Here is a 13,298-nt window from a genome sequence, read left to right as displayed (position 1 = left end):
AGTGTACACACTTTCCACGTTCATTTAACCTGATATGAAGCTTTTGCTATTTAGGAATCGTTTTTGTTTCTCTGCAAAAGTTTGCCGTTGGGGACACCGTAAGTCAGGTGGTTGTCCTTGGCGAGCGGCCGTGATAGATTGCCTTATTAGGCGTAATTATGCAGATTGCACTGCTGATCATTATAAAAGCGTAAACACATTCAGCAGGAATGTTCCTTTTCCCCATTGCAAATCAGAGGAGGGCGGTGGTTTCATGCTGCTGACTTTCCAGCACCAGGTGGTTGCAGCAAGTTATTGGGATTCTGCAAGGTGAGAACAACCAAGTTGCCTAATGGGTGCAGCATCTGTTTTGTACTTCAATCGCTTTTCACTAGCATATAGAAACACAATACCACCGACCCCAGAGGAACAAGAGGTATCCTCATCTGCTCTGCTGCCAGATGGCAGATTATATTCATCGTACTGATTATGTACACCTTATAACAATAGAGTGTGTGTTCTGTTCTGTCACAGTGAGCCCTCACCTCTGATATGCTTGCCCTCAGTAAATGGATCGAGTGAAATGTTCATCATCAATGATCATTTGATTGCTTCCGCGTGGGTTTCTTTCCTTTTCTTCATGTGAACAGTCGAGTGAAAGAGAGAATGGAGAAGGACATATTATCCTCTGTGTCACGCTGCCTAAGTTGGCTTTCTTTGGGCACGAAATGCCTGTGAATTCCCCGTAAACCGTAAAGATCAGCTCAGCAGTGCTTACAGATTGTTGTTTTTTTTCCTCTTCAGCTTAGAACACAGCGTTTCGGGGGGATGGCGGGGGGGGGGGGGGCTGAATGGCCAGTGTGCAAACAGAAGCAGGCACACTGCAGCTGAGCCTTGTGCTCTCCAGTCCTGAACTCTGAACACTGAGCACACTTCCCAGCTGAACCGGACTGTGTTTATCAGCAGGGCTTTTATGTCCACATGTTCTCCACGTTCCCGTAACCCGCGCTGCACACCCGAGTCTGCGATCAGCCTCTCCTCTCTTGTGAGAAATGGTCTTTTATTAGCAGGCGAGGCAGACATGCCCAGATTCAGCACCCTCCCCGTGGACAGTGCTCAACTGCCAGCTCTGGCATTGTGCATGCTTTGTTTTCGTGTGTGTGTGTGTGTGTGTGTGTGTGTGTGTGTGTGTGTGTGTGTGTGTGTGTGTGTGTGTGTGTGCGTGTGCTTGGGATAGAGCTTGAGAGAGAGAGAGAGAGAGAGAGAGAGAGAGAGAGAGAGAGTTGCCACACTATTTGAGCTGCAGCATCATCACTCTTCTGAAATCTTGCTAACCATAGACTGCAGAGTTCAGTAGGTTGCGAGCCATTACAGTACTCTCTGCTTGGGCAGTGGAGAGGCACTGTGGATATATATTTTTATATCCACAGGACAATTAAAACGCCACTTCCCTGAATCAACAGAGTGGGAAAGAAAAGGATGAAGAAGAAAAAGAGACACGGGGACAGGAGGAATAAAGGAATCTGGAGCGATGCAATGATAAAAGTAGAAAGTGAAATGAATTCCGCCTCTTCTGCATTCGCTTCTGCTCTCTCGTTTTTTTTTGTCTAACTGCTCATTAACGTCCAGTGGAATTGGGAAAAAAGAAAAGCTAAACGGGGAGAAAAGAGAGAGACTGTGAAAGGAATCGGGGCTGGGGGACATAGCAGGAGTTGGAGCTATCTGCCTCAATAGGCTCTTCCTCTGCAATGCACTCGGGCACCAGTGATTCGCTACGTGAACGCTGCCCATTTGCATATCCTCTCTCCCTCCTGCTTCCTGGCTGGCTGTCGAGGCTCCCCCTCCCTCTGCCCTCCTCCTCCTCCCCCTGCTTCTCCTCTCTCTCTCTCTCTCTCTCTCTCTCTCTCTCTCCTCTTGCGCACATCTTCTGGAACGGCGCTGCCGATTCTGCCTGTGCGCGAGTGTGCGTTCCTGCCCGGGGCTGCTCTCTCAGGTGCTGTCGTTTGATATCGCTCGGTCTCACTGAGAGCAGAGATCTCTAGATGGGGGACGGCTGCGCTCGCACTTGGCACAACTTACCGGTGCGATCACGCCTCCTCCCGTGCGCTGCAGCATCTGTCCGACACATGCAAATGAGACTCGGATTTAACTATGGTACAATTCCTCTGGACGTCCTTTGAGACCCCCGGAGGAGGGAAAGGAGGGAAACTCAGAACGGCTGTCCTGGTTTTCTGAAGAAATCCACTTTTGCGCAGGAGAAGAATCCGCCTCTTTCTCCGCCGGCTCTCTTCTTTTTCCTGGCAGTTGTAATCTTTGGGAATATTGAGAGTTTTCAGGTTTGCGAAGATGTTTCTAATTTTGTGAGGGCGTAACAGGAAAGAGAGAATCACAGAACAAGGGAACTGGAGGAATTGGAGCAAGCTGGGATTTCTCCATTGCTGTCTGCAGTTGCCCTCGTTTCTTGAGTGAGTGTTTTTGATTGTTTTTCTACGATGATTTACGATACTTCCTCACCTCCCTGGGTGCTGCTACGGATTCCCTGACTCAGTGGAGAAGAGCAAGGCTTTTTTTCTTTTCCCCACCACAACCGACATTTTGTGGTGTGGCCCTTTTTTGCTTCTTTTGAGAATTTTTCTCTCCGTGGATCTGTGCGAGTGTCTCTGGCAAGGTGAGAAGTATGGGTCTGTAAGGCTCACCGCAAGTTCCACCTTGATCTGAAATCCACATCTGGCCACACAAGGAAGATGTTCGAAGGCTGGAGGTCACAGTTTGCTCCCCTGAGGCCCGTAGCAGAGCCCCTAAACCGGAATTCCGCTTCACTCACCCACCTGGCCTTGTGGATCAGTGCCCTGGCCCTGGGCTTTGTGGCAGGGTCAGAACCGGGTGCTGTGGAGAGTCTCCACCACATTCACCTCTCCCATGGAAACAAGCGTCACCATATTGTGCCTATTGCCATCCACAGATCACCTGCATCCCTAAGAGCGGGGCACAGTAAGTATTTTCTCACCTCCCAGTCAATACTGCCTCTCTCTGCGCACAGCAACGGCTTCAATGTTTTTATTCTTCTGTAATCATTTAACTTTGAGCAATCCTCAGTCACTCGTTGGTACATGTTACCGCCAGTTCAATCTCGACATGTTTACTTGGTGTTGTTTACTTTTTTGTATTTAAAATTTGGGGAAATCCCCCTTCCCCAAAACACACACGCGCACACACGCACACACGTAGCTCTTTAAGACACTGCAAGTCTAGCTAAGATCCACCCCCCCCCCCCCTTTTTTTTTCTTGCTCAGCAAAGTGCCCTCTGTCTCCATGTCTGAGATTAGCCATATCCCTATCTCCAGATGCTCCACTGTGTCCAGATTAGGCAGGATTAGAACGCTGTGCTGCTCCATGTTGCCCCTGGGTGTTTGGAAGAAGCAAAGATGTATTGCCTCCAGCTCCGCAGGGCGCCGAGGCGCTCCTGGCCCCTGCCCAGCGTGGAGCGTAGATGAGGCCTCCCTGCCCTGTGTGGCAAGACGGTACATGACACAGGCATCAAGACTGAGGAAGGGAGAGAATAGAGAGGGAGTAACAACAATGAAGAATTATATAACCTTCAGCCCAAGTATTCATGGTAGACTGCAGCATGCTCGCCTCAATACAGTATGTGTGAATGATTTCAGACATACTGCAGTTAGTTTTTCTTTCTTCCCCCCACTGTTATTTGGATCTTGTTTAAACTATGTTTTCTCACTGTGAATTCCACTTGCGGTCCTGAGAGGCGTGAATGGCGAAGATTGAGGCTGTATGGCAATGTAATATCCTTTTCTTTTAGTCATCACACTGCCAGCAGTTTTGAGTGACGTAATCACTATTTGGTGTAACACTGACGTAATGCTGAGGCGCCCACGTCTCCATTGAGTAGTGCTGCTTAACAATCTACCAACCCATCTCCACTGTGCTGTTCTGGATTCTCCAACGTCGAAGTTTTTCGAACTGGCGTGGCATTTTCGAGGATGTTTTTATTGGACACGGGCAGCTCAGAGACGAGCCTGGAGCCTGGATCACTGGGCAGAGTTAGACCTCGAAGGGCAAGGGAGTCGGTGCTCCTCGGTGATGATGAGGGGAGATGGGGGGTTTGTCGGCCTACCGAGACAACAAGAGAGGCAATTAGGCCACTCTGCCATGACCCGTCTGGAGTGGACAACACTCAGCTCGCCTCCCGCTCCCCCCGAGGACCCGGAGGGCATGTGGGGCTTTCAGGCAGATTCCATGACTTAATTTTATACTTGTCGTGGCCGCTCCTCCGTGCTGAAATAGCTGGGGCCCAACTGCCTGAGAAAACATGATTACATTTCTGGTTGATCAGCTCATCCGGGGTGCATACATGCAAACTGGGAGACATGCTGCTTCACACGGTACCTGGCTCCAGGACAACGCCTGCTGCTGGGAAGACCCACCGCTGTTGAGTTAACTGTGCTGCATTTGGTGTAATTTTCACGGGGCTCATTCCTTACACGGGGTGTCTGAACGCTGCAGCAGTTAAACACACAGAGCTCAATATTTTTTTCAGTCTAGCTAGTGCAAGAGCCACAGACCCCCCAGGTCTGCTACTGTATTGTAGTTTGCAAACGTGCAATTTCTATGTACTAAACAACAGAAACAAACCTGCGCGGGTTTTTTTTCATCTCTCTGTGCGCCAACTCCTCTGTCTCTCTCTATTGTATTTTTTCGTCGCCACCATCGATGTGAAAATCTAATCCTATTTACAATACTGGTGTTACTCTACCTTCCTTTTGCTAGAATTGTTGCAGTGCATTTAACATTGTCTCAAGTGATTAGAGCAAACAGAGCTAATCGAGTGCTGACAGTCGGTCCTGCTGTATGCAAATTGCCTCCATCTACATTAATGTTAACTCTGGTTTCCATTATGGTTTGCCATCCTTTGTTTTTCCCAAATAATCTGCACCATATGAGCACAAAATTCCCTGCACGGGATTTCATAGAAGAAGCAAAAAACACATATTATTCTCTAAACGTATTGGCATCCTGTAAGAGAACAAACCCCAGTTCTCTTTGTGTTGAACTTCTATGTCTGTCATTGATTTATGTGGAAAGAAGAAGAGAATTACCATGGTCAGGATGTATGAAATTGAGTTGGAGTGTGATGCATTGTTTGTTTAGGGCTAACAGTAATGAGGTTCAGACAGCATCAACTCTGAGTAGCAGACACACCATTCATCATGAATAGACTCCCAGAGGTGATAGTCTTCTTTTCCAGAGATGGATACGATACTCGATATGCTGGATAACTAGGTTATCATATTCTCTTCTGTACCTGCTGTTCTTATTCATTGAGAGCGGATAGATGAAAGGCTCCGATCAATAAAAGAAGAAAAAAAAAAGGTTTTCAACTTTATCAACATTTTTTCTCTGAGGGAAAATGGACTGTGATGATTTCTGTCAATTTTCTCAGAAATGGACTACTGTTGAAGATAGTGATTTGAATTCGGCAGTACTGCCTTCCACGTTATTACTTTGCTCTGTCTGTGTTGTGTGTAACAGAATTATAACCCGTGCATTTTAACCCATATGAATTTGATACATAAGTGGGGGGGAAGTCAACCTCCAGATTCATGATGATTATGTGGAATACTAAACAGATCTGAGAAAAGCCCCCCACCCCCACCCAAACACCTAAACCATCAACTACTGCATAAATAAGCTTTTGTATTCAAAAGTCAGCGAAGCGATTTAAGTGATTATAATCAATTTTAAAGCTCTCCACCTTCAGAGCTAATGGTTGAATGGAATCGGAGACAGTGCCTGTGTGTGCTGGCACTGCTGCAGAGAACGGACGAGTTGGGGGGGGGGGGGGGTACAGGGAAGAGAAAGACTGAAAGAATTGGAAGAAAATAAAAGGGAGAGAAGGAAGACGATGGAGGGTCTCTAATGTTGCCTTGCAGTTGCCCTGTTGTGGGCTTGCATAATATAATTACTCCTATGTCTCGGAGTTGATGTCATTCTGCGATAGTGCGAGGATGACAGTATCTCTGCCTCCGCGAGGCAGTGGAGATGATAGCTGCCCTGATAAGGATCCGAATACATGTTCCTCTGCTCTAGAGGGAGCATCGGCAGTTATTGACCCCTGAATAAGAGAGTCATTGTATTCTCCTCCTCCTCTGATGAGTGAGAACACCCCCCCCCCCCTTTTTTTAGATTTGTGTGAACTTTAGGTCTCTACCCCACTTGTGTCTCATGATACACGCTCGCCCCATCCCTCCCGTCTTCTTCTCTTCCATCCGTCCTTCCCCTCTGCACTTCATCTCTTCCAGACCACTCTGCCCAAGCCAACCCCGGCTCCCTCGTCGGTCTACAGAGCCCATCCAAGCAGACAGAGTGGGCAGGCTCTTACGCCTGCAGTGGTCTGTGTGGTTTCAGTGGTGACCAGGCAATGGTTGGCATGAAGGGAAATGAGACCTGACTGTGCGTGCTGTGGGCAGCAAGGGGTCAGCTGAGTAATGTGTCCACTTTTGGATTAGAGACTTGAAAGACAGAGAGGGAGGGGGGAAGAAAGAGAAGAAGGGTACCCCCCCCCCCCCCCCCCCCCCCCCACACACACACACACACACACACACTGTGATTCGAAGGGATGTGTGCGCCTCTCACATGCATGGGTCCTCTATGAGTTTGAGTCAGGGAGCTCTTTACCCACAAGGCACTCAGTGAATCATCACAAACAGCATTGTATTTCTCCCTAACACCCCCTTTCTCGTTCCTACATTCTGTCTGCCTGTTAACACCTCTGGCTTCCTTTTTAAAGGTAATATTAACAAAAAAGGAAACACACATTTTCTGGTCAGTGTCCATTGCTATAGCTTTACAATGGATCTACATTTAACAAGTGTGCTGGAGAGAACTCGACATTCACACGGTAAATTGAACTAGTTTCCAGTGTACGACGGGATGGATTTCAATTGATTTACAAGAAGGTTACTGCTTATGACTGAAGGAGAAATGGCATAAAGACATTTTCTATTCATACCCAGATTGGGTCAAAGTTTCATGTATAATAATGTGGCTATGAGATGAGTAAAGAGAATGAGAGAAATATATTATGTAGAGACATGCATTATACATATAGGGTGGGTAAATTAGGATCGTCTTTCCATATTTTCTGTTAAAATGCTTGAGTCACAGCTGAATTTTGCAAGCATTAACTTTATGAAAGAGGGATGCAGCTGTTGTGCAGGTCTTAAAGATGCCAACGAAAGAGATTCAATAGTCTTTACAGTCAATTCTGATTGAGTCTATGAATGCCTCTTCATTTCCCCAGGGACATAGCACAAGAAAAGGGAGGAATAGATACATTTAAATAAATAAAGAGAAGAAGTCTCATTATCCGTACATACACATACACACACACCCTCATGAACATTTACCCACACCGGTTGAGTACTGCTCACATTTGAGTCGATATGGTATTAATCTCTTTTTCCGGTACTTTTACCACTCTGTAGTTGTAACACGTGCATTTTCTGTTATGTTGTTATTGGTACTGTCACTGTACTGCACTATTTTGATAAGTGCATCCAGTAATATAGTCCAGTTATCCCCACAACAACTCAATCCAAGTAAGCCAAGCAATAACTGTACCTGAGGATGTCGATGAAGTTGGAAACGATGCATCATGCAACATTTCATTGTCTGTGGAGGGTTCATCTACTTCATCTGGTGTGCATATGCATTTATCAAATATATTTTAAATATACTTTGTGTTTGACCAGATGTTTCTTCAGGTTAGGCTGTTGCCCTGGCCATTTTTTCACATCACGAATATTGTACAGAGAATTGTTGGTGTCGACTCTAACCACACTTGCAATCACTTTCGGCTCACCACGGCCCTGACTCACTGTCTAGTCACATTAGTCTCCTCTAATTCTTTTTGGAGTTTATTGGAAGGTTGCAAACAGCTTTCCGGTGCATTACTGCCACCCACTGATGTGGAGTGCAGATTCACTCATACTCTTTAAAGAAAGATATGCACGCGGAAGGTTTGAAAATCTAATTGTCCAGATGTGCCGTAGTGTTCATTGTACTGCTCAGATAACTTACTGATGGAATAATTGTTTCTGGGAAAGGTCAAGCACTAGGACAACCTATAGAGAAGAAGGGAGGTATAATACGATAGGCTGATGAGCCCAACCACAGGGGAGGTTCGGAGAGGAAGGGTTTCTGTGGCAGTCCGCTCACAGAAGACTAAAATGTGTGATTGCCATTGATCATCTAATCGATCATAAGCCTTTACTTAAATTCCGCATGGCAGTTTTAGGAGGGGGGGCCTCTGTCCTCAAGCTCTTCTGTGTGGGTGGTTTGATTGACAGCATTATAATTATTCTAAGCTTACAAATCAGTGCCTGACAACTTTATTATCTTGTATGTTTCCTTAATGATGGTTTCACATTAAAAATGAATGGTCGCCCTGTGTTACAATAGGAGCCCTCAATGAGAACCAAACATGTCATAAATGTTGTTTTTATGTTGCTATTTACAATTGCTCACCTGCAGCAGAGTGGCAACAGAAAAATAGCTGCCACCTAATCCACTGTAATAGGATTGTGTGGGAATTCACCTTCCTCATTGCTCCTTCCATCTCTTAGCCTCAGGCCTGCTGGCAAGGGCTGATAAAAACACGCCTGCCTAAGACCCAAGTGCAAGTTAATATTAGCATGTATTTTGCTACATGGTGTGGAAATACAATGCATGCCCACGCGCAGTTTTTTTCTTCCAGTTATATATTTATTTGTTGGAAGATTCATGGCGTCGGCATGAGATGGAGGACAGCGCAGCTCTCTCATGATACTCCTACAATGCCGGGTGATAAGGAGGAGGCAGAGCTGTATATAAATCGGAAAGGCACCAGCTGCGGTGCACACAACAAAAACTCCCTTGCAAACACCTCGGCACATGCAAAAGCAATGTTTATTCCTGGTCGAATTTTTTTTTTTTTTTTATCTTTATCTTCTCCAGATTATTTTTACTATATCATTTCCATAAGATACTGTTTGCATCTAATTGAATAATATCTCGTCACTTAGCAGAGGCTCACTTACAAAGGGAGGCAGCGATAGGCAAAGCAGATGTTTAATCCAGCAATTAAGATAAAGGCGTGCCTGCTCTCTCCTGGGTGTGGCTTGCAAAAGGAGTAAACACTAGAAGTAAAGCAGTGTCATCCAAGGACATCACGTAAATGAAGGCGTATTAGAAGGAGGAATTATCTTTTTTGCGGTAGAAAACATTTTAATCCACATTAATACCTGTTTCAATAAAATGAAGACTATAAATATTGCACAGTGCATTGTATGTATCAAATTGAGTGTGTTAAACTGTGTAGGCTAGTTTTTTGAAGTGTTGTTTATGCTCCACTTTCGAGCTACCTCCTGCACATGTACATCGCCCCGAGCTAAACGGTGCTTTGTTAAAGAAGGACAGTGGAGAGGGATTTACCTTCCATTTTTTTCCCTTGAATGTAGAGGTAGAGATGTGGATGTTTTGAATCATTTAAAAGGGCGAGAGAGAGAAAACCCCCCCTGCAGCACAACCATATTGTAATTATGCAGGTCTGGTATAGACTGCAATATCATATGCTTTTATCAACGCTGCTAATGCAGATGTATGCTCAGTGAAGCCCAGTCGCTCTGTCTGATCCTGCAGCTTGTCTGCAAGAGCGGTTTTTGTGCTGATGCAGGTTGGGCTGCATATGGTGATGGGCAAACAGGGTTGTCTCTAGTCTCAGATCAGAGCTCTGGCCCTGGACTGTGTTTTTTCTGCCTCACTTCCAGTGTGTAATTATCCCACACTTGTCTTTTTTCAGTAATTAGAACTGCAGTCACACTCCACATCTGTTGGCTCCGTAATAGAGAAGACAGCAGCTTCTAGAGACCATTTGGAGTCTCTGATGTTTGGTTCGTGCTTGCACGCAGAGACACTGAATGTGAATAATGCACTGAAGACTGATGGCATGTAATCAGTCAAACAGGCTTTTTAACTTCAAATGAAAAGGCCGAGAATTGACGGATGCTTAAACTTCTTAAAGTCGAGCTTTGATATGCCTGCAATGAAAACACTGGATGCAGGAAAATCTAATCAACAAAATTTTCTGGCAAACAAAATGGCTGACCTGAGCTGAGAGAAAGGGAGCATTGTGTCTGAGGAGCAAATGAGGCAAGTGATGATGAGAGAGTAAATTAGAAGCTGTCGATACTGTGAGACACCTCTATCAGAGCCAAGGCGGTTGGCTGCGGAGGCAGATATGCAGCTGCTCAGGGTAACAAAGGGCCCGTTTGGTGTATTGCTCCATTAAGACACTGGGTCTTGTCAGCTCTCCCTGGATGGGCCACTCGGCTTCACAAGGCAGGGGCTCATGTATCACTAAGGGCTCAGGGGAAGTGAGCATGGCAGAGGTGGGGGCAGAAGGGTGTGAGTGGCACTGGTCGACTGAGCATTCATGGCATAATGTTACCCGCCCAGGGGGCAGAACTTTACTTCGACCATGAATTGATGGTCCCCTGCCATGAAGAGCGAGGGTGGTTGGTATGGCTACCTCGGGGCCCCATCGTGATGAGGTGATGGCTTATCTCTTCAGAGCAGTGTGAGGATAAAATATGGTGAGGTGCTGTGACAGTGTGATGCAGGGGCAGATTTTCGACTCACAATTTCTGCCGAACTAGGTTGAAGCTGCAGGTATTATCAGTTTTATGGCGGCTTAGAGGATAAATTCTGAGTCTTAACATTATAACACTAACATGCGGCGTGTATGTTGAGTCACTTTAAGCATTCCTCCTGTCCATACTGGCCACAAAGCAATTATTTTCTGGCCTGACTTCACTGCTGACAGATAAGCATACAGCTGTCACAATCTCTTACTCTAATAATAGTACTGTTCTGATTCTCAATAATTGAGGAATAGCTTTCAAAATGTTTGGTCCTGTCTAAATATTGTGGGCGCACTGTTTGGTTAAACCAATAACATAAAGTATGTAATAAGGAATATACTTTGGGGGGAAAAGCAACAACATATGTCGTAGCAAAATACAGTAGCTCAAATTCATAATCTGGTGACAGAATCGGCCTGGTCACCGATTTTGGTGTAGCTCCAGGACACAACATTGGGAATGAACCCACTTGACTTGTCTAGTGATGTCTTGTCTTATTAACTATTACAATGCTTGCATATGGTCAAATACATTTGTATTAACAAAGTCTTGAAATATACAGTCAAAATTATAACATTTGGTTCTCCCATTGAGTAATAAAAAACAACAACTTTCTAATAACCCTTTTTTCGATCTGCATCTCTCTTCTTCCCTCCTTCCTCCTTGATGTGGTCATTTTGCTCTGTAGCCCTGAGGTCTGACCTAAGTGCTCCTATGTTTTCTCTCCCTCCCCGTATTTATTAGGTTTCGTGGCTCCTATGATTTTGGATCCGGCATCTCATACCCTCTAATAGGGATGACCAATCATGGGGGCAAGCAGCAATGCCCCTCTTTTAGTCTCCACTTAATTTAATTACATCAAATTAGCAAAGCAGGGGGAGAGCGAGCGAGGGAGGGAGGGTGGGAGAGGGAGCGGATTAATCCTTTACGGCTTACAAAGGCAGGTTGGACACCGTCAGCTGTCCTAGGCAGAAATGCTGCTTTAGGATTGTCTTCATTAGAAGGAGCTTAAGGCTCATAGGTCACTGGGTATTATTAAAACAATACTGTGGAAATGGGCCAATTAGTATATTTGCCAAGTGTAGCCTAAAGACAAAAGATTCTTCATCTTCTGTTTGAGTGGAGTTGTGCTTTTAATTCATGTTTTTGCCTCAATGCCACTTGTGATTTATCAAAACATTTTCAAGTGTGAAAAATGCTCTTTACTTACACTAATCATTATCAATACAGTATTACATTGAAATGCTCTACTATTCCAGGGTATATAGCTTATACATCATATCTCAATCCCAAACAGTGGATATAACTGAATGTCCTATCGGCTGTTGGTGAAGATTAAGTCCCTGGCCAATGAAGTGTAAAAGTTTATATTGACTGTGCTGTATATATGCCAATATGCCCCGACTTATTAAGCCAACACAAAGTAAGCAGGCAGTCGGCACTCTGGGTTGATTTAGCACCTCTGTCCACGCTGCTTTCTGCTGACTGCAAGGAGAATAGCTCAGCTCCAGCCTTCTGATAAAGACTGAAGGAAGGATTTATCGCTTCCAAAAGAAAAAGAGAAAGAACAGAAAGAAATGTGGAGGGAAGCAAAGTGGAATGTAGTGGAGTGTGCAGTATACAGTATTTTATGTTATGGGTTAGTTTCATGACAGAGCTGCAGGAGTTAAAGACTGGCTGGTGAAATTGCTCAGTTTACACTCCATGGTCACACAGTTAATGTATTGACTCTGGAGCTGGCGAAATCGGAAAAATTACATGTGAAATGAAAGAGATGCTCACGCAATACTGCAGCCGTGTGTTTTATCTTGCTGAGGGAATCCTTGCCCCTCGTGTATTAGTGAAAGTGTCACATTAAGAGATGGCTTTGCCTTCATGCGGCTGTTTGTTGTACAAGATTGTTCCAAGTTCTACCTGTGACGCAGGTACCGTTTTCTCATGACGGCTGGTTCTGTTCTAGTGGCCTATTCCATTATAAGCGAGGCAGTTGTTTGTGCTGAGAGAGGATTAAGACAAGTCAACAATCCATAGTCGCTTCAGTCTCCCAAAGGGCTTCTCACACACCGCTGAGGACAGAGAACGGCTTCTTTTTTTCCCACCAGCAGAGCTTAAGAGCGAAGTTTAAATTGTTGAAAGGACCTCGCCATACTGCAATAGAACAAAGAACAGATATAGAAATAGAGATTGTCTGGGGGTGCGGGGTGGCCACAGGGATCTAGCTGTATCCTCTACCCTTTGCTTTCCACTTTTCATCGTCCAGCAGAATGTTCTTCATTTGCACCCATGGGACGGACAACCAGCAGCTGTGCTTTAACTGCCGCCCTTCAAACAACTGGGAGAAGAATTGCTCTCAACACATATTTTCATAGCTGCTGTCGTTCGCACTACTCAATTATCCTAACACACCAAGGCTGCCAGTCAAAGGTGGCGGGCAATTAATCACCTCTCATGTCAAAGCATTTGACAATGTCAGCTACAGAAGTGACACCTGACAGGACGGTCTGTTCGCTGCAGGAAGTTAAGCCAAGACACTGCGTGCGAATAGGGGAAAACATTTAATGAGTAGTAAACAACCTTCCCTCCCCATTACTTACAATAAGGCAACATTTCTTTAGAGTAACT

At 45.3% G+C, this 13,298-nt stretch overlaps 1 protein-coding gene across 31 annotated transcripts in view; it reads left to right on the top strand.

The window, feature by feature from the left end:
* The window catches only part of LOC118283604 (neurexin-1a), a 231,974-nt gene that overhangs the window by 132,849 nt on the left and 85,827 nt on the right, over positions 1-13,298 (top strand). For 2 of the 31 annotated variants that reach the window (XM_035605789.2, XM_035605788.2), the window contains exon 1: positions 1,911-2,970. The exons of 27 other annotated variants lie outside the window; for them this stretch is intronic. In XM_035605789.2, coding sequence (XP_035461682.1) covers positions 2,724-2,970 — 247 coding nt within the window. In that variant the 5' untranslated portion in view covers positions 1,911-2,723. Of the gene's footprint in view, positions 1-1,910; positions 2,971-13,298 lie in introns of those variants that run through there. 2 more of the 31 variants (XM_035605791.2, XM_035605790.2) reach the window with 1 other exon arrangement.

This window comes from Scophthalmus maximus, chromosome 10 (genome assembly GCF_022379125.1).
Source record: "Scophthalmus maximus strain ysfricsl-2021 chromosome 10, ASM2237912v1, whole genome shotgun sequence".
Classification (NCBI taxonomy): Eukaryota; Metazoa; Chordata; class Actinopteri; order Pleuronectiformes; family Scophthalmidae; genus Scophthalmus; species Scophthalmus maximus.
The sequence above is the reverse complement of the archived record's forward strand: the minus strand, read 5'-3'. Positions and strand labels throughout refer to the sequence as shown.